At 41.2% G+C, this 21,083-nt stretch overlaps 3 protein-coding genes across 3 annotated transcripts; 2 read left to right on the forward strand and 1 right to left on the reverse strand.

The window, feature by feature from the left end:
* Nucleotides 1–4,290: 4,290 nt before the first annotated feature.
* Nucleotides 4,291–9,553, forward strand: slc15a5 (solute carrier family 15 member 5; the record flags this gene model as incomplete). Its single annotated transcript, XM_080841822.1, has 9 exons — nt 4,291–4,600; nt 6,676–6,898; nt 7,422–7,591; nt 7,749–7,969; nt 8,151–8,337; nt 8,489–8,677; nt 8,768–8,899; nt 9,204–9,312; nt 9,412–9,553. The coding sequence occupies exons 1-9, from the start codon at nt 4,315–4,317 to the stop codon at nt 9,551–9,553; spliced, it is 1,659 nt and encodes a 552-aa protein (XP_080697948.1). The 5' UTR covers nt 4,291–4,314.
* A 643-nt stretch (nt 9,554–10,196) lies between these two features.
* On the forward strand, nt 10,197–11,780 carry tmem17 (transmembrane protein 17; the record flags this gene model as incomplete). Its single annotated transcript, XM_080842021.1, has 5 exons — nt 10,197–10,311; nt 10,655–10,758; nt 10,970–11,083; nt 11,166–11,309; nt 11,582–11,780. The coding sequence occupies 5 exons, from the start codon at nt 10,197–10,199 to the stop codon at nt 11,678–11,680; spliced, it is 576 nt and encodes a 191-aa protein (XP_080698147.1). The 3' UTR covers nt 11,681–11,780.
* A 2,820-nt stretch (nt 11,781–14,600) lies between these two features.
* Nucleotides 14,601–20,504, reverse strand: agbl2 (AGBL carboxypeptidase 2; the record flags this gene model as incomplete). Its single annotated transcript, XM_080841823.1, has 17 exons — nt 14,601–14,785; nt 14,912–14,975; nt 15,160–15,315; nt 15,462–15,509; nt 15,622–15,688; nt 15,809–15,924; nt 16,160–16,260; nt 16,645–16,771; nt 16,941–17,100; nt 17,344–17,486; nt 17,581–18,220; nt 18,305–18,455; nt 18,958–19,065; nt 19,290–19,475; nt 19,896–20,027; nt 20,298–20,361; nt 20,469–20,504. 17 exons carry the CDS (start codon nt 20,502–20,504, stop codon nt 14,601–14,603), a joined length of 2,484 nt encoding a protein of 827 aa, XP_080697949.1.
* Between the last annotated feature and the right edge of the window lie 579 nt (nt 20,505–21,083).

A 21,083-nucleotide genomic window follows, 5' to 3' on the forward strand; every position in this document is an offset into this window, starting at 1 on the left:
TGTTAAAAGTAACACCATTAGAATTGATAATGAATGTAAAGGTCTCTCAGCAGACATGATAGTTAGATCAGTAGATATCTATGATTCCATCCACATGCTTGACAACAACAAAGCTTGTGGTATGGATTGCATTTCTGCAGAGCATCTAAAAAATGCCAGTTATAGACTCAGTCCATTACTAGCCATGTGTCTTACTGGAATTATGGTTCATGGTGTTCTACCGAACTCTATTATGTCAGTGCTGTTAGTGCCTGTTCTTAAGGATAAGTCTGGTAAACTGAACAGCAAAGACAACTATCGACCCATTGCATTAGCCAGTATCTTGTCTAAAGTGTTTGAGAGAATTCTATTAATGAAATTGGAAATGTATGTTCTGACTGCTGACAATCAGTTTGGTTTTAAAAGAAGATTGTCTCTAGGTACAAAAGTCTAAATTCATCTGTATTTTTATGCCTTATTGATGCTTCCAAAGCTTTCGATAGAATTTGTCATGAAAAACTGTTTATGAAGCTGCTAGCGAGAGGTGTCCCTAAACCTCTTGTGAGGATTTTGGTGTTCTGGTATGCCAATCAAACTTTTCATGTTAAATGGGACAATGTTGTATCAGCTCCTTTCTATGTTGGCAACGGAGTTCGACAAGGAGGAATTTTATCTCCCTTTTTGTTTAATGTTTATATGGACGATTTATCAAGCCAGCTGAATAAGACAAATACAGACTGTCTTGTAGGGGAATCTATTGTCAATCACCTGATGTACGCAGATGATTTGGTCTTACTCAGCCCATACAGTGCTGGGCTGCAACAGATGCTGAGGGTGTGCTCTCAGTATGGCATAGACCATGATATTAAATATAATGCAAAGAAAAGCCACATAATGATAGTCAGAAGTAATCAGGATAGGAAATTAACCTTCCCTACCTTTTATCTATCTAGCAGTCCCCTTGGTGCCCGTGAGGAAATAAGATATCTGGGCCATGTCATTTCTGATGATTGGACTGATGACAACGATATATATCGACAGCGCTGCAAAATATATTCTCAGGCCAATATGTTATTAAGAAAGTTTTCTATGTGCTCAGATTCGGTTAAATGTTCCCTGTTTAGAACCTACATAACACCAATGTACACTGCTCATTTGTGGTCTAATTACAGGAAAAGGAGTATACAGAGACTGAAAGTAGCTTACAATGATGCTTTTAGATTGCTGCTTCATGTGCCTAGGTGGCATAGTGCTAGTCAGTTGTTTGTTTCTAAGCACGTACCAACTTGTGAGGCGCTCTTGAGAAAACTGATGTATGGCTTCATGTGTCGACTGGACAAGTCTGAGAACTGCATAGTAGAGGCTCTGGTCAACCCTCTAAAGAGCTGTTATCGCTTTACCTCAAACTTAAGACGACATTGGCACAAATGTCTTCATACTTTTTAATGCACTGTATTATGTGTGTTGTATCTTTTTGTTTTTCTTTATTTCTATTTTTATTTATTTATTATAATTGTATGTCTGTTACTTTATATGGAACTTGGTGTCTGAAATAAAGAATAATATATAATATAATATATTTTGTGTTCACCATATTATTCTGTATGTATTGTGTACATTTACCACATGTATGCTAGCATGTTCATCACCTGCCACCCCCCTTTTCCTCTCTATCCAGTTGGCTCCAAGCAGATTGGGCCCCCCCTTACGAGCCGTGGTTCTGCTGAAGGTTCCGTCCTGTTAAAAGTTAGTTTTTTCCCTGTCACCATTGTGCTTGCTCTAGGTGGACCTAGAGCTCAAAGAGGGGAACTCTGTCTGGCACAATACTCGAATAGAAGGGGATGACATGTACCGCTCAGCTCAGTCAACTGACATATTCAGTGTATGTGACTGGCCTCTAACTTTGGGCCTAGGAACTGGGCCCAGTTGTAAACATGGCGGTGCCCCCATTTGCTTGCTTCCTGTGCTAAATGCACTAGCATAGCAGTAGCCATTGAGATGAATGGGAATGATAACACACCACTCTCTCCAGGTCTGTGTAATACCTCCATGGTACAGTCCTCAAAGAGACCTGACAAAATGATTCACCAAATACAGTGGATGTGGGTGGAGGCACAGATCAAATATCTGCTTGGCCCTTGTTTTGCTATTGTAGCACTCTTTTTGAAACAGCGCCCCCTTGTGACATACATTTCAACTTCACAAACGAGGCGGATGTGAGATGTACTAAACAGTACCCTACAGAGTTGAGTAGAACACTTATCGAGAAGGAATACTGATGAACGGATCTATTTCAAATGACATGTTGTCATGTGTGATTCTGTTGAATGATACTGTATTGATGTGGATGGTAACTACAACAAAACTATATTCTGCTTTAATCATACAAAAGAGACCTATTGTCAAAGTTGAACAATGAACAAAGACAAGTGTAATATCCTTATTGTCTTTTTTTTTTCTTTAGAAAATAATATTGTTTGGTTATGATCCTTCCTCTAAGAACAGTGATCACAAAGATCTCACAGCCACATTTACAAAGCATTACACCCAAGCATAACCCCTCTACAAGATCGCTCTGCACTGCTCTGACACAAGATGACTCAACGCTATTTTGTATTAGGTTAATTTATCATGTACACATGATACATAGATTGAGAACACAGCATGTTTACCATACACATACATTCATCCCTATTCTGGGACATCCCACCTCTTTTCCTGGTCTGCCTCAAAGAGATGGGCTACCCAGTGTTTGCTCAAGGTTTCTTCCTACTTTTTTCCTAACAAGTCTCTATAGGTTTACATTTGAGCAGTTGAGAATCAGACTTTGGTTTGTGTGAATTTCTTTGAGACAGTGTTCACATTAATTGCCCTAGGTGTGTTGAATGTGTGTATGAGGGGGTGGGGTCGCCTTAGTTATTCAGGTTTTGAAAACATTTTCTTGAAACACAGGGGCCACATACATGTCCATAAATCCTGTCGTGTTCAAACTTAGTGAATGGATTTGGAGCAGGTTGTCCTTGGCAACATCAGCTGTGGGTCATTCACCAGCAAGCCACACAGGGGGATGCTTCTCTTTGTGCTGAAGGACAGCCCTCCCATCAATCCACTCGCTCTTGCATTCTGCTCACTCAAGTTAAGCTTGCATAGACTTTCTTTCAGGCCTGTTGAGCACCACCTGTGTGGCCCATTCTAAGTGTCATAATTGGGGAGACCAGGCAGATATCCTCTGGTCCCGCTCACCGCAACCATCCAGAACAGTGAGTCGCCATCACAGAGCCTTTGATGACATTTGACTCAGAGCCAGTAAAAGGTGAATACCCACCCAATAATGGAGGAGTGTCCGTTTCTCCCTGACAGGGGGGATGAATGAGTTTAAACTTAAGACACTCATTTTCTTTCTGATTTTGACCGTGAAATGTGGATATAAACATCTATTGATTAAGTCTCATGTGGTGGTAAAAGTGACAAAATAAGAAATTTAAGTTTTAGGCAGTTCTATATAAAATGTTGGTATTAAAAGGGTGTAAAAACAAGAGTTCTCTGTCATTTCTTGGAAACCAGATTAAACATTCTATAGTCACAGCTGTGAGACATATCACACACTTCACATATTCGGTTTAATTGTGTCAGTCCCTCTTAAAAACAAGCCAACAATTATGTCCTCACTGGGTGACTCTTCAACAGATGAGTGTGACATTCTTATAGTATATTATCTGGCTCAAGACTTAATTAATTTTAATTTGCTATTTTATTGCCAATGTCTATTTAATACTAGCTTGTTAATTGAGTCATCCTCATGAGGATGTTCTGTGTGTACCAAGAACTAAACAAAAAACATACGGATTGCCAGTCCATATGACTCATCTGTGTCCATGCCAGTCCATATGACGTGTTCATTCTCAGATAAAGGTTAGTATTTCTGGATAGTGCCTGTTAAACTTAGTGTCTGAGGGGGAATGAACCTTGTATACCTACTACATCAGTCCAACAGCTGTAGATTCAGCGTATCAGTCCCCAGTGGTGCCATCTTGATGAGTCTCGATGACAAAGGACATAAACGTAAACATAGCACTGCCTTTCACATTCCAAGGAGAGGTGCACACGTGCAGGCGCCTCTGACCCTTTCGTCACCAGTGTCTCTGAAATCCCTCAGCTAGGTGTGGAATGACAGCACGTGCCTGGAGTTCTACAAAGAAGGGAGGAAGGCCCGTCTCTTCTTCAGAGTATTCAGAACGAGAGCACTGGCGCAGCAGCATGGCCGCTGTGGACGCGCCCGGGCTGAAGGAGGCGCACCTCCTCCGCCGGGTCTCCACCACACGGAGGCCAAGCGGGATGGCCCTGCCGTACAGCAAGCCCCGCCACACCCGCAAGAAGCTGCAGGTTATCATGTGCGTGCTCTTGGTGGAGCTGTGTGAGCGCTTCACTTTCTTTGGCATAGTCTGCAATATGATCCTCTTCTGCACAATCAAGCTGGGATACGACAACCACCAGGCAGCCATTGTCAACCTGTGCTTTGTTGGAGCCAGCACACTCACACCAGTCCTGGTGGGCTGGTTTGCAGAGACATGCCTAGGAAGGACCAAGGTTCTCTCCATATGCGCCCTCCTCCATTTCATTGGTAAGACTCTCTTTTCTAACTTTGTGTTAAAGATGCTGTACTTATCTCAATATAAAACAGTACACCAGAAAATGAATTGACCGCGTGGAGAAAGCGTGGAGTGGCAGTCACAGCAATCATATTGGCCTTCAAGCCTTTAGTGGGGTTTAGTACCACACAATCCTGGGATTGCCATATCCAGATTTCCAGTTCAGTTTGCTGAGTATATTACTGGAGAAAAAGACAGGACAGGACAGCACAGACAGGAAAATGATTTAGTAATTTCATATACCAGTGATTCTTGAGACCTGGGACAAAACATGTCCGTGACAAAAATCACAGTTTTTTTATCTTAAAATGTACGTAATATATTTTAAAAGCCTCACCAAACTCATCAACAGGAAAAGGGTAGCACAACAAAGTGTGTTTTGTTGTTGTCTAACATTTTGTTTTTATTCTTAATGATATTATATGTGACCAGTACCTACAAAAACCCATGTCCGAAAGCAGGTCACATCACACTGAAGTGCTTTAAAAAGTCTGAAAAGTGATATAAAATTGAACTTTATCTATATCATATGTAAATAACATAGTATTTATTTCACAAACATAAAAAAAAAAAAAATTGAAACATTTTGAATGTACTTTCTGGTCAGTTGAACATGTGTCCAGAGTTTTCGTCAACACCATCAGACTTTTTTAAATTGGGAAAAAAATCAGGAATAATTTAGGGCAGCTTTAACTCAAAGGACCCCTTTCCTTCCTCCTTGGTCTTCCTGGTGACATGAGAAAATTTGAGCTCTGGTAAGTTTTTAATAATACTTTGTTTTTCATATCTATTAACTAATATGCACACGTCACAACCATAGCGTATCAACTCCAAAATGGATAAAGAGTCAACATTAGAGTAAAATGTTCTGCAATCTAGTGTTTATTTATATAGATTGGCTGGACCATGATCAACAGATGAAAAACAAGATGGCTCCTGTGAGAATCTTGTGTGATATAAGGAGAAATGTACTTTTTTTGTCAACACCATCAGACGTCAACACCATCAAAACACCATCAAACACCATCAACATTTGTGTCTGATGGAGTTGACTTTCACTGATGGTGTTGACTAAGGCCATTTTAGTGTCCATTTTAATCATTTTAATGCTGTTTATGCCAAAAATATCACTTCCTATGGATTTTTATTGCTATTTCAGTTTCATGTGTCAAATAAAATCTAGTTTAGATATAGAGTGTCAACTCCTTCAGATATAGTATTTTATAGTTTAAAAAAAAAAATGGTATCTGTTTCATTCCTTGAAGGATATTTGTTCAAAGACTAACACATTTCCAATGTAGATGTGTATTTTTAATGCTTAAAAATGTCTCTGTTAAATCTGAAGGTTAAAGACAAATGTAATTTGTGGTATGATTTCAATTCTACTCATTTAACATTGACTTCTTTGGCTCTAAACTTTTGTTTTTAATGATTTAAAGACCTGTGTACATTATAAGGGGAACTGGGAAAACTAATGAGTACAAACATTTCTGATAAGATCATTTAAAATCATTTCCATAAGTCTATTTATGTTTATTATGGTGTTGACAAAAATCAAGTGCTGACCCAGCAAACATTCAATTAACATAAAAAATCTACAACTGGGAGGTTGAACCAAAACATGTTTGGATAGACAAAACTTCATTTGACAGAAATGTAATCATATATTTTGGAAGTTATCCAAATATTTTTTGGGAAAATCAAAACCTGTTTTGTCCCTTATCTCAAGAATCACTGATACGTATTATTCTACATAACTTAACATATCTAGTACAACCTGAGTGACTTTACAAAAACTGGGTACAGGTCACAATGAGTAGAATGTTTTACACTAGTGACAAACATCAACAAAGGCAAAGCTATTGAAGCCTCCCACCTGCACTAAGTTAGACTGCCTGCCTAGACTGACTCAAGTTGATGCTCACCTCACTACTCATCCGGCTCCATTTCCTAGAGGTATTGCAACACCACAACATCTTTAAAGAGACTGTATTCTATCAGTTCCTTTTCAGCTTTCTCTCGAATTCCAAATTCTCTCAATTTCTAGGCACTGCTATGCTTCCAGTGGTGGCCTTCCCTTTTGAGGACTTTTACATGGACACTCACAATATGATCCACCACCTGGAGCCCAGGGAGCAGCAGATTCTGTTCTACATTGGGCTCCTGGCTGCTGCTCTGGGCATCGGGGGCATCCGAGCCATCCTCTGCCCACTGGGATCCTACCACCTGCAGGGCTATGACCAGCATCAGCTCCTCTCCTTCTTCAACTGGTGGGTTTCCATGGTTCTCTACCTAATATGTGCCGTGTAAATGCTGATTGGACAGCAGTTCCTAAAAGTAGAATCTGTATACATTTCATCAGACCACTAACAACTAATTGGATTAATTAAATGTGTAATATAGATGATATACAAAATTAGGACTGAGCGATTATTTGAATAAATCAGTGAATCAAAATGATTTCAGACAGGCAGTCACCTTACTCTTAATGCTCTGGAGCTGCCTTAACTTTCCTATACAGCCAATCAAGGCTTGCATTCAAATGTTACTTTCAAAAGTACACAGCAGCACAGCAAAGTATTCAAAGCAGAGTGTTCTTACTATTGAATGTTAAATGATACATAGTCTAAGACCAAGATTTTCTGTTCATCTTTATACATTGCATCTTAAATCTGTCAATCATATTTTAAGATATATAAACCAGCCCTACCACAAATGATGATTGTCTGAATATGAGACACAGAGCATATAAAAAGAAGAGAGTGCATGTAAGATTCTCACCTGCATCTATAGGTTCTATTGGCTGGTCAATCTGAATTCCACAGTGGTGTTCTTGGGGATCTCATACATACAGCAGTCTGTGGCCAAAAATCTAGGATTCCTTATTCCATTTACCTCTGTTCTCCTTGCACTGATTGCCATACATATGGTGCGAAGCAACCTCACCTTCCGTCCAAAAAAAGGTAACATTTCTGCAAAATGATGCTTAGATTCTTTATTTGACCAAAACTATAATAAGTCTTCTTAATAAATCATATTAACCATATATTCATGATATAATTCAGAACATTCAGAAAGAACATTCATTACACAACAAACCGATTTGTTGCTTTTTTCTAGGTAGCTCCTTGCTGACCACAATGGGTGTGTTCCTGAACTCATTGAAGATGTGTTGCTTACATTACCGACACTTGAGTGGGGATGTCTCTAGTTGGCTGGACCGTGCTAAGGAGAACAATGGTGGCCGCTACAGTGAGACACATGTTGAGGACGTCAAGATCCTGGCAAAACTATTCCCTCTTTTTGTCCTCCAGCTTCTATACCGCACGTGCACAACACAGGCAAGTCATTTAAAAGGTTACAACCCATATGTATGATCTGTATAATCTCTTTTATAGTCAATTAGTTGATATCCTCAAATAAAGGTAATCATGAATTTTGACAGTGGTCACCTCTCAAAAGCTTTTATTTGAAGCCCTTGAAGAAACATCTTAACCAGTGTAACTGTGCACTGGTGTACAGATCCCATCAGGCTACTATCTCCAGACCATGCACTCCAATCTAAACGTCAACGGCTTTCTGCTGCCCATAGCTGCCATGAATGTGATTAGCATCCTGCCACTCCTGCTGCTTGCTCCCTTACTGGAGTTTGTGAGCACCTGCCACCTGTTCCTGCAGAAAAAACCTCTCCTTCCAGCCACAGCAATAAGTAAGGTTTAAAGTGTTAAGTCATGTTAGTCTCTCAAATAAACATTTATTCATTCAAATAAGCATTCATTGCTATAGTAGATTCAAATATGTGGACTGGAGAGCAATATGACTGTTTGAATTCAGTGGTGCTTGTGTTTATTTGCCTGAAGCTCTTGGTCACACATGTGCCACTCTCTCTACACTGGTGGCTGGCATCTCAGAGATCTACAGGAAGGAGTACCCCCAGGTGCAGCAGACCTTGTCAGGAAAGGTGCTGCAGGTGTCCTCCATGACCTGCTTCCAGCTTACACCCCAGTATATTCTATTAGGAGTTGCAGAGGCCTTGGTAACCCCAGCATGTAAGTCCTCTTCTTTCCTAAAGATCATCGTGGGGCACTCAAAAACATTGAAACTCCTTCTGAAATTCTCTCTCACCAAACTTCATTCAGGCGCCATCATCTGCTTCTGTCTGACTCCCAGCCATTTGCGTGGAATTGCTCTGCACTTTCTGACTCTATCATATGGAGGAGGATGTTTCCTGGGTGCCCTGATTATCCAGCTGGTCTTTTCTGTGTCTGGCGGTAAGTTGCCTGCTGTATTTTTGGAGCTGCAGGCTAATTTTGTGATGACATATATATTTTTCTTGAATCATCATCTAATTGGCCTTGCTTGCTGTGAAAGCTTTTCCGACCCAGATCACAGAGCTACATGTACATAGTGCACAGCCCTGGTGGCTTGTGGGAGCAACAATGTTTATCTGTCCCTCACTTGACCATATAGCATCAAACTGAATTTGAAGACGATACTTTAATGGTAAACTCCGTCCTCAGAAACTAATTTATGCATTCGAGTTGTTGATTGTTTTGTGGTAAAAATCATTTGTAGGTGGATTTTATCCCAGTACACTGGGTGATGGAAATCTCGAGGGCTTTTTCTTTCTATTGTCTGTACTGATGGCAATGAACACCCTGGTCTTTTGGAAACTATCACACAGGTGGCTCTCTATCTTTTTCCTCATATGCAGTATATAAAGTCTACATATCTAGGTTATAGTGTCTGGGAGTGTAATGACCTTGACTCATTCATCACTAAGGTACTCCGACCTGACTGTGGAGTTGGGAAAAGGAGTGAGGAGAAGTCATCTTGCTGAAAAGCTACTGCAGTATCAAGCATGTTTCCGGTTCTATGACACATATAACCGCCTTGGAACTCTGCACTCTGTGGACGTCTTATGAACTTGTTCTGAGAATGGCCCTGTAACGCTGGCGTTACACACACACACACACACACACACACACACACACACACACACACACACACACACACACACACACACACACACACACACACACACACACACACACCGAGCCACTGGAAAAACATCAGTTGTTGTTTCAGAGAGAGTCATCTGTCAATGTTTGTGTGTGTGGTTTGGATCGCACTTAAGTAAGTAAGTAAGACACTGAAGTCTAAGCCAGACACTGCACACTTTTTTCACTAGGCTGAAGGCTATAGTTTTGGCTACTCTGTTTTGTATCACGCTCAAAATAACCATTGAATATTTTTAATAAATGCAAAACATATGTAAATTTGTTCGTCTCAAGTGTTCACCCAAAATATTACCATTTATATAATCTAATAGATAGATCACTATGAAAAGGTTAGTGTCCAGTTTAAGTTAGTCTCTGAGAGTCTATCATGTAATTATTTCGAAGTCTACAAGAAGTCGGTAAGAATTCCAACTTTGTAAAGAGATTCGAGTTATGTCTGTCTAGGATGGAGTCTTTATTGTATGTACACGCCCACAAGTGCGCTCGAAGGACTCCACTAGAGAGCAAAGCGTCTGTTTTGATGTTTCTACGGCTACATGTGGGAAACATGGAACTACCAGAGCAGTTAAGGCAACGACTGGGAGGACTCACAAGAACCGTGTTTATTGACCAGAATCGTACGCAACCAACTCCTGAAGATCACTCTGCTTTTCTAAGTAAAGGTAACTAAAAATTTCTAAAGAAAGAAGCTAGGTGCGAACCACAGCTCGCCAGCAGAGGTACATTTTTTGAACGAAAGCTAGCTAACGCTGCTATATAGCCAACTGGCTCTCAAGCTAAACATCAGTCGCTAGCTGGCAGTTTAGTGCAAGATTAGAGGTTAGACGTTTGCTTAATTTACCGTTACATTTACTGATGGATTTGTCGTGAGTTTTGAACAGCGAAAGTTTGCGATTGCTGACTAGAATGAGCCATTGTAAGCAAGCTTGTTTGCATGATAAACAGAGTGCATAGTGCTCACTATTGATGCCTACCGTAACGATAGGCATTTCCCTGTATTCTTAGATGATGAAGTTGTCTCCAGTCTTCCTCTTCAGATGTCCCTTTGCTTCAACCTGTGGTTTTTCCCTATGTGGTGGGTATGTGAAGTCACCATGCTGCATCTCAAGGTAACAACGGATACTTATCACGTTTATTGTCCGTGCGACTAATTAAGAGCAAGCTATTTTGAGGGGTTGTGGGTCAAGTACTATCACTGTGTTAAATTTGAGCCAAATCTATTTTTGACCCCTGCCAACATTGCTTGATCCTTACAGACATTTGCTCTTAAGACATGAATCTACACACTAATGGAATTTCTTACTTACCCCTATCGTGTAGTACCCAGCCCTTCCTGAGTACTACAAGTTTATTCTGGTTACTGTCCTGATTTTGATGACACTTATTGAGGGAATCAGGCTTTACCTCGGCTATGTTGGGAACTTACAAGAGAAGGTACAGTTCTTTCTCCACACAAACTGTTTTATCTTTTAGGTCAAATCAAGTTTAACGTTTAATTTCCATTTTTCCATTACAGGTACCAGAGCTGGCTGGCTTTTGGCTACTGAGTCTACTTTTGCAGTTTCCACTCATCTTGTTTCAACTTTTTAACGAGTCCATACTTGTCCAGCCACTGGAAAGAGGGGTTCATATAGTGCTGTCCTTGTTGGTACTGACAGAGGTAATACTATTTTCTTTGTGCATTTGGCGATTACCCCCCCCCCCCCCCCCCCCTTAACATCACTCAATATGACACAAAAACATTTAAGAATCTTAAATGTATAATTCCATTCAGTTTGCAGTTGATTCTAACAGTTAAGTGGATGTGCATGATTAATATTTGGTTATTTCGTCAGTTGACTTTTTTTTTTTTTTTTTTTTACTGTATTACTAATACAGAGTCTGAACTGAAATAGCTGTTTTGACAGTGCAGTGTTTTTTCCCTTTGTGCAGGCCCTGTCAGGATTTGTGGCCCTTCGAGAAATGGTGCATCACACAGAAAGTCATTTTCACCTTCAGCAGTTTGTTGGAGTCCAGGGGCTGACAGCATGACCGGGATATTAGTCATGGAACTTGACTAGAATGGTGATTTTTATATTACAATAAGGGCCTTTTTTATTACATACATTATTTATGTAAAATACAATAAGCTTTTAATTACCCCCTTAACATTAGATTGGTGATGATCATATTGCCACTGAATTGTAGTGGAATTGGACCGAATGAGTGAGATATATCCATACGTAAATATCCAAGACACACACGAGTGAGATATATCCATATGTAAATATCTGAGTAGATACAAAAGCTTTTATTTCTTTATTTTAATGTTGTGAAATAAATGTACTGATCGAATACAAGAGGTCCAAACAGACCGCCTATAAAGTCAGTAAATGAAAATAACTGGTTTTGTGCTGGTCTACTTTGCTATCGCAGGTCATTACAAATGTGTAGTAACCCAAACTTAAAAATCAAATCAAATCAATCTTGTCTAATGATTTGTGTCTTGGTGAAAGCAATGCAAACACGAACCCATACGTGCTCCCTCACCTAAGACAGCCCTGCTTATAACTGAGGCGTACACTTACGACAGACCCTGCTGGCAAACCTGATCCTTAACTCAGTACCTAACAGCTTTGTTTGGCCTGGCAGCATGGCCTGTCACCAGCCTGGTCTGTGTCTGTGGTAGAGTGTTCCTCCGCTAGGGGCTGCTCTGTGGATGTGGCCAGGCCTTGCCTCTGCAGTTTGGATGGTCTGTCCCACTCCGCAGGTGTGTCATGAGAGACTTGTAACGTCACCTGAGGTAATAGACATGTCTTGTGGTCATCTGCCAGAGGTCTTAGGGTCAATCTGTGCAAAGAAAAAATGCTGTTATGATTTGCTTCCTTTACTGCAACGAGAAGCAGTTGGGTAATGTCTCTTGTTTTTCACAAAAACATTTTTTTGCATTGTCAACGAAAGGGATTTTCTGCATGATTTAAACATGTCGATCAAAAACATCAACAACAGGGTCCCCATTTCAAATTTTGTCACTTTCCAGAGCACACATTCATTTTATATTTAAAAAGGACAAAATTATTTCATGTAAGTACTACATTGTGCAGTGTCTGAGTTTCTGCACTACCAAAACATTTATCTCTAATCTCTGATATGTTTGGTGGTTGTTACTTTACTTCCCATATCAAAGCTATAGACAGTGCCAAGTGTATACACAGGTCATAACTCAATGACTGGTTCAAGGTCATTCTGCAGTAACTGGACTCTCCTTTCTTTAATCATGTATGGAAGAGCTGTATTTAGCCAAATAGTGAGTTGGGTTTCTTTTGTGATAGTTGTATCATCCCTGTAACTGGATAAGAACATGAACACAATGGCCAGGTTTCAGTGTCAGTGTCTGGTCAAATCAGGGACCCGTTGATGAGCAGATGAATAATAAGCTCTCTGAGCGTACCTGCTCTCAGCTGGGACAACCCTAGCAGTGTTCTGACAGATGCCTCCCCTCAGCTGTGTCCATTTCCCCGTGTCCAGCTTGATCACACCCAATCCTGCCTGGTCACCTGACGGTTGAGCATGACTGCAAGATACAGTGTGTGGACGAAGAGAAAAGTTACATAAACACGGGGAGACCAATTTGCTCTTCTAACTCTGTAGAAGGTGGAACAACATAACTATACAAAAAATATTTACATTCTAATATTACATTACCATTTGAATGTTGACAATGTGTGTGTGGTTACCATTGGCGAGAAAAAGTTATTCCACAGCTGCACTGGAAATCTCACAGACTGACTGCTCTCAAAATAGGTCAAATGTTTCAAACATGAACTAGGACTGAGCATGGATTAGTAATAGCGCTCAATACAAAATGGAATGAAATGCTAAGCACCTTTTCCCCTGAAGGTCCATGCAGTGAACATCAGGAAGGAGAGTGGTACTGCATGTTTTGGGTTTACTGCTGGGAGCTTCATGGGCCAAGTCTTTGTCATCATTCTTCACAGTTGCTGACTGAGAGAGACCTGTAAGGACTCATGGTATTATAAACTCCAAGAGAGCAGTTCTTCATTTTTGTATACATCGTTGCATATTTATCCACATTTTTCACAGTGGCTGAGCCTTGAAGACATTTATCATCAATCCAGTGGACATTTTATTGTAGTGAATCCATTAAGGCTCACCATTAGTATAATTTTTTTTCCCTCTCCCGAGTGTCCACTTTCGGCTGGTGGAGCTCATGGCTGGTCCAGACTCGGGTATGTAGTATCTGATGGAGACTTTGGCTACGGTCCTGTGTTTATTGCAGGTTGGTCTCTGATGCTGAGATCTGCCCAAGTAGAAGCAAACAGACCTGCAGGACCCCAGCCAGCTGGTGGGCACGCTCTCTTGGGCCACCCTGAGCCAGGCACACAACAAAACTTTTATACCACTGTTGTAAATATAAATCGCGCTCTGAGACCCCCTTAAGGATAGTGTACATGTTTATTTGTTGACAGGCTAAAAGATATGGAACCGACAAAGACGACGGCAGAAGCCAAAGGAGCATGTAGACTGACATGGTAGAATAATCTCAAAGGATTGGACAAAAATATGACTACATAGCAAATACTACATAACCAAGAATAACACACAAAAATAATTTCGTTCTGTTTTCAGCCCATATATCATACATTGCGTTTGCGCATACTAAGCGTTTGAATGTGGAGTATGAGCATTGAGCTGAAACTGGTAACTAGTATTTCAAACACTGTTTGTGCTTTCATGTGCACATATCTGTCAAATGTGCAAACAATAATAATTCGTTTTTCTTACCTATGTGCTGGGAGTTTGTAATGCGTGGGTTTTCCTGAAGGAGGAATAAACAGTTGTTAAAATACATTGAAACTACTTTTAAAATGTATGAATCAACTGTGAGACAGATTTCACCTGCGTACAACAAACAATGCAATTTACACAGTGACAACCGAAAAAGCTAATCTCAATCTAATCTTAAAGAATGAAAGTCATGACATATCCATGAGGTCTGACCTTGGCTGGCTCTGATTCTGGGGCAGAGCGTCATGGCGGCCATATGGATTGGGTGTACCTGCCTGTCCTGAGGATCAGACTGCTGGACAGCAGCACCATTGACTGGGCCATGTGGGTCAGAAGGCGCAGCCTCACCTAGTCATGAAGAGACCGATGAACAACCAAAAACAATTATCTCTATGTCATTTCTGTCCACTGGTTAAATAGGCCCAGGTACAACACAATCAGCACAAATCTCTCCAAATACAAAAAGATCTGTACCCCCACACAAGTGTGCTCCAGCTCTGCCCATGTTGTGTGTTGACACAGCCTCCAGGGAACCTTCCTGCAACATACTTCATGAGATTTTCAAGTGCCACTGGCAATGCACACAAAAACAACTTGAGAGGAAAGTCATACAATCACCATAATCCTCACCAAACCTAAACGTATCTATACTTCTGTGGAGGCTTCTGTACAACAATTGTATAGACTTATACTCAGAGATTGGAAAAGGATTGTGAATTCACCTGGCCAGTATTGTGGTAAATCCCATGGGCCTGTGAGGAGTGGTGATGACTCCATGCACTTCCACTCTGTTGTGTTGCCTCTACCTTCTGTCTTTTTTCTGTTTCTTTCACCATGGCTAACATATCCTGAGTCTTCTTGCCATGCACACTGCTGGGCTGGGATTCCTGTGCAAAATAAATATTGTTCATTAAGTCCTGATCAGTTTAGTATACTTGTAATTAACCCAAGTGTGTTCATGTCAATATATTCAGAGGTTAGTGTCGTTTCCACTGTGGGTCTTAGATACCGTTTCCCGCCCTACCTTTCGATGAAGTTGATCTCTTTCCTTGCGACTTCTGAGGTGCCTTTTCTGCAGGTGGATTTGACATTGAGTAAACATGATACAGTTAGTACAGAATGTTTGCTTGCAACCGGAAGAAATAACAGTTTACCGACTGAGAACTGAAAAGGGCACTGCAAACCTGGTGAGGGATATTTACTAGGTTCAATGGAGGGCCATCTGACTCTGAACTGTTGGAGCCACCAGTGCTGCAGGAATGTAAAGACAATCTAATTACCTATGTCTGACCGGATCATTTAGAGATCAGTGGAACTTATATGACTGTGTGTAAGGGAACTTTGTTTTGTAAAGACAGATGTTGTCATCACCTGGATTCAATATCAGAGACAGAGAGACCACCAAGGGATCCGTTGGAGTCCGGCCCTAGCCTCCTTCTGATGTCCAGTCTGAGCAAAGCACTCAGCTCAGCTAGACACTGGCTTGTCTGGGAAAAACAACAAATACTGCTCTATAACTGACTTTAATGACTAGCTTACCAATTAAAAGATGGGTCTTACCATTATATCACAAACCAGCAGAAAACTAAATATCTACCAGTGTGTAACTGTTTAGGATTTCTATTACTGAAAGCACTATGTTAAAATGTTTACACATTCACAGACAAGCTCAAGGTACACACAGTTTAAAATAGTGGATAGACTTGGCTATCCTTGGCTTACCTTGGTTGCGTCTGGGTCACAGTAATCCAGCAGCGTGTCACAAAGATGATACCCTATTGACTTCAGGTCTCGAGTGGTGAAATGTGTTCCTGTTCTGTTACCTGCAAATAACGCACAGGGTAAATTGTGAAATGCTTTATCTCTGGTGAACCCGTAAAGGCACTACTTTACATCTCTCTACTCCTAGGTAACTGCAGCTTACTGGATTTTGATTTAACACATCAATGACCATTTGGTATTCGCGTCATGCCGGACCCTTGATTTTGAGTCTCACTTTCATTTGCTGATGGAGACGCATCATTCACAGGAGTTCACACACAAACCCCCACCCCCACACCCTCTCAGCCCCTGGCCCACTTTATGGCATTTTAAAAATAATGCAGTCGGTGGAGATAGGGGGTGAACTTAAACTTTAACTTTAAATGTTACAAAGAATCTCAGAGGCTAATACAATTTACTTTTTTTAGAACTCAGCAGCACCCTACCAAGTGTGGAGCCTCCAAAGGTTGACTCCATGGTATAGCTGTTTCTAATGCCAAGCTTCCACATAACAATGCGGCCAGTGCCTTCTTTGGTTTTCTGAACCTTGAACTTACAACTCCTGAAAGAGAACTAGGGTAACAAAAGAAGCATTGCAACAAGATCCAACAAAAGTGCTCACAATCAATATATGAATTCATCATATCTGTAGTACTTAAACTAAACACGACTTTATTTTATATATATAAAAAAAAAAAAGTAAACAGCATAAGCATGAGAATATTCTGGCATTTCTTTTCACCTTGTCATGAGCATTCTTGCTCATCATCAGAGGAAATACCCTTTCCTGGAGGTTTACTGAGGTCCTGCTTTTACTGTCACAGCCATACATGAAGACATTGTTTTTCCTGCTGTGTCCATGGAGGTCACAGTATAGTACCACCTCTCTCTCTGACAGCAGCCTGGGGATCAAGGAAAACAACTCTAGTCAAGACTTCTACACAAACTAATGTCACTATAACCCCTTTTACAACTAGCAGGTTGCTGTAGCAACAGTCATAAGTCATCTCCACTATCCCATTACCTAAACCTCTAAAACCAGTTGTCTTTAGCGTCATGTTAAAACCAAAGCAATTACCCTATGTCTCCATTATCTTTCTGACATCAAGACAGTTGCTTGCTCTCTACACTGAATGTCCATTCACCTTTTCACCATATTACAAGTATGCCAAACGCAGGGAAACGACTCCTGCAAGAGTGTGCGATAGTTCCGGTTGAGGTCACGACCAGCCAGTGAGCAGCGATAGTTCCCAACCACCACTCCATCAGGGTTGAGCATGGGGATTACCTTTAAGACATGCGGGCACACTGATAACTATCCACCTGTGGATATTATTTCATTGCTTGGCTATTTTAATTTAAAGAAACATTGCTTTTCTTGCCTTGAAGACAAACATCTCTCGTAGTAGAAAGGCATCAGGAGAGTCACCAAGAAGGAAGTCGAGGAAGCCCTGCATTATCCAAGAGCTGTTGGTCTCTCCTGGGTGTACCCTCGCAGTCACCACAACAGCCTGCTTAACGTGACTCTCATCTAGGCTGCTGCTCGGGGCAGTGATGGTCAGTACATAGACCGGGTTTCCTGCCAAGCTACGGCATAGTACCCGCAGCTTGCAGTAGGCTGCTGTGTTGGGCTGACGCACCACACTACACAAATAACGCTGTAGGTCTGAGTAGGTATAAGGGTAGCAGTGTGCCAGATAGCACGAGTCACCCTCATGCGGGAACTCCAGGGTCCAGGTTAGGGAGTACAGAGGCTTGTCGTCCTGTTCCCTATTGTTTCGGTAGTACTTTATGTTGGCCCCTGTCCGGGTCCATCCTTGGCCCTGCTCCCTTGCAGCATGGTCTGAGTACAGAAGTGGACGCATGCCTGCACTGTACAGGCTACTAGGCTTGAGCAGGTTGACGATGGTGAAACGGTAAGTGATGCCAGCTTTCATGTTCTGCACCCGAAAGTAGAACCACTGTGTATGCTTAGTAGTGTAGAGGTCATGCCGAAGAGTCAGCTCATAGTCATGGACACCTCTGGAAAAAAGAGAAACTCAATAAATCCATGATGTTAAAGTGCTGATGTGTTAACTGTGTGAAAACTGAAGATCTGACCCTTACACCTGCACTGCTTTCTGAAGGTTTCCGCTCTCAAATCGGGACTCAAAGGACAGGGGCAGAGGGTCCTCCTGGCTGCTGGAACAATGGGCATTCTTTATGGGACCCTGGCTACCGCCCACTCGGGAGCAGGTGAAGTGAGCTGTCTTTGTAGCTGCCAGTGTCAACATGCAGGGGTTCACAAAAAAACAGGAACTGATCCTCCAAGATGACACTAGTAATTTTGTTTTCATAATGAGAAAAGCAGTGCTCCAGACTGCAAGTGATTAGTCACATTTTGCATCAAAATGTGTTTAAGGTGCCATTTGTTTGCAATGAGTGCAACTGCAAAATAAACAGGTGTTCTCTAACGTCACTGTAGAGATGCTTAGCAGACATATCTGTGGAAAGCAACCAAGCAAGCAAACTATCTCTGGTGATGTAACTTGTAAACATTAAAACTTTCAAGGATTTCCTATTGTAGCGGGATTTCTTTAGAGCCTATTGTTAATGGGTTTCCCAAAAAGCCACCTTTGCAGATCAACCCCCTATTATACCAGTCAGACTGCGCAGAGAGGAATGCAGAGAGATGGATCTGTCTCAGAAAAACACATTTGTAAATAGACCGTTATATTACGTTTTATCCCCCATAATATATGTGAATATAAATAACATACCTGGATTGATTAAATAAACGATATTTCCTTTCTCCTCCCCAACTGGCATAGGTGTCCTCTCATGGCCTGTACATTGGAAGAAAGGCTCTGCCTCTGGTGGATCCCATTCTTACGAGGTAAAACATGACGTGAAACTGATTTGTAATGTGCATGACCATAGTCATACAGCCTGCCTATGGACCTCAGGGTTATTTTGGTTCAATCTGCATTGCACTGAATTGCAATGTCTATGAAATGTGCTATTCAATTGACTGTTTGACTGGCTGACAGAATGTTTGATGTCAATCTTGTTCAGGACTACATTTAAGAATCAATTTATATGACGTCAGTACCTATATGTTGAATGTCTCCCACAGTGATATCACACTCAACAGGCCAGCGTACACCCTGAAACGGACTGGAGAGGGAGGGGATGGCAAAGAGATCACGTGGCTCCCTTAGACGAGGAATGGGCCTGCCTCCATCAAAGTCAATCAGCAGCTGCTTAGTCCTTAGAGGCTTGTGCCGGTGCAAGGGAACTGTCAATAGTGTAATGCAGAGCATGAATTAAACAATCAACCATAATTAGGCAACACATTAATTAGCTCAAAATACATAACACAAAATGATCTTCCTGTAAAAGTCATCAGACACACTTGAAGGACAAACTCTGTTTCTGGTTATCCACAACCACATCTCAACAATTTTACAAATATTAGAGGGTCCACACCCATGGTGAATTCAAATATGACCGTAAGATATAATGACCTCTAGACTGAGCAGTAATTTGAGAAGGGAAATAAAAAAACATATCTTTAATCTTTAACAATGCAACTTTAAGACACCATAATTTAACATGAAAACACACAAATGTACTGGATGAATCTTCACAAGAGTGTAAGATCACAAAAGGCCACTAGCAGACCACAAGGACTATGTTCAAGTAAAAAAGCCCTCACACGTCTTTTCAGCGTCTTGTTCTTCATCAGGGTTGGAGTCAGGGCTGTCAGGTGAATGGGTGTCTGACTGAGAGTCTTGACTAACTGCCCATCTATTAAAGGATGACGCACTGGTCCGAGGAGGAGGGGTACCTGCAGAGAATGAAGAAACTAAGATTACCTGGAAAGTTATTTCACAACGTATCCTTTCTATGAAACCAAATGAGAGATGCGACATGTAATGCCGAGCATTTCACATCCAACTAGGTCTAATTTAGGCCTACCTGAAACTATTACATCTATAATAGCCTACAAACGAATTCCTTTACGGAGCAAGAATAACACAACTTCTCTGAAAGCTTTTCAAAGAGATCTAACGTTACAAAAGGACAGGTATTACATCGCAGTTCATGTTATGCCTACCAGTGAACAGACCGTAATGCTGAAGGTGTCGCAGAATGAATTTCTCGTATGCATCATCTGAGGTCTGAATCGGACAAACAATGCATTGTTAAAGATGCCATAGCACTTTGTATTTTAGTTAAGGTACCTATTAAAAGCCCGCGTAAATAAGCCACTAAGTTCATATCCCACCTGCATGGCAGAATCCGTATCCGAAGCGGGACTCATCCTCGTTTATTTGCTTGGCAGACGGTCCGTTGAAGATGCGCAACTTTCGCATGGCCCAACGCTTCACTAGTTATCAATTGCTAACTTTAGCGACGTAGCATAACCGAAGACTCCATAAACTCTAAACTGCCACTTTTAAAGTACTTCTAGCCAGTATGTTATTACTTGTGCAACAGAAGTACACCACACATCGATAATCAAGCAAATCGGTTGATTTAGTTAACACGACAGAAACGTCCCTTCCCTTACTCATGGAAATGCCAGAATCTTTCGGCAAAATCTTGCTCACACAGTCCGTTGCTAAGCAACAGAGGTCACATGGTCTGATAAAACGCAGTCTTCCAATAAACGGGAATGTAATTCCATGCAACTACAAATGTGTGTCGGTAGATTTTAAGATTTAAGTAGTTTCCAGGTTAGGTCATTCTATAGGCATGATTAATCAAAATATGAACCTTAGTATTATTTGTAACCAAGTTACCCGTCCCTGTTGACGGTGAACTAATGAAAGAATCAATAGTTCGCACAGGAACATTAAATCATTCCCCCTACCTTCTCTTCAGTTTCGTATCGTTGTGT

This window comes from Sprattus sprattus (assembly GCF_963457725.1).
Source record: "Sprattus sprattus genome assembly, chromosome: 7".
Classification (NCBI taxonomy): Eukaryota; Metazoa; Chordata; class Actinopteri; order Clupeiformes; family Clupeidae; genus Sprattus; species Sprattus sprattus.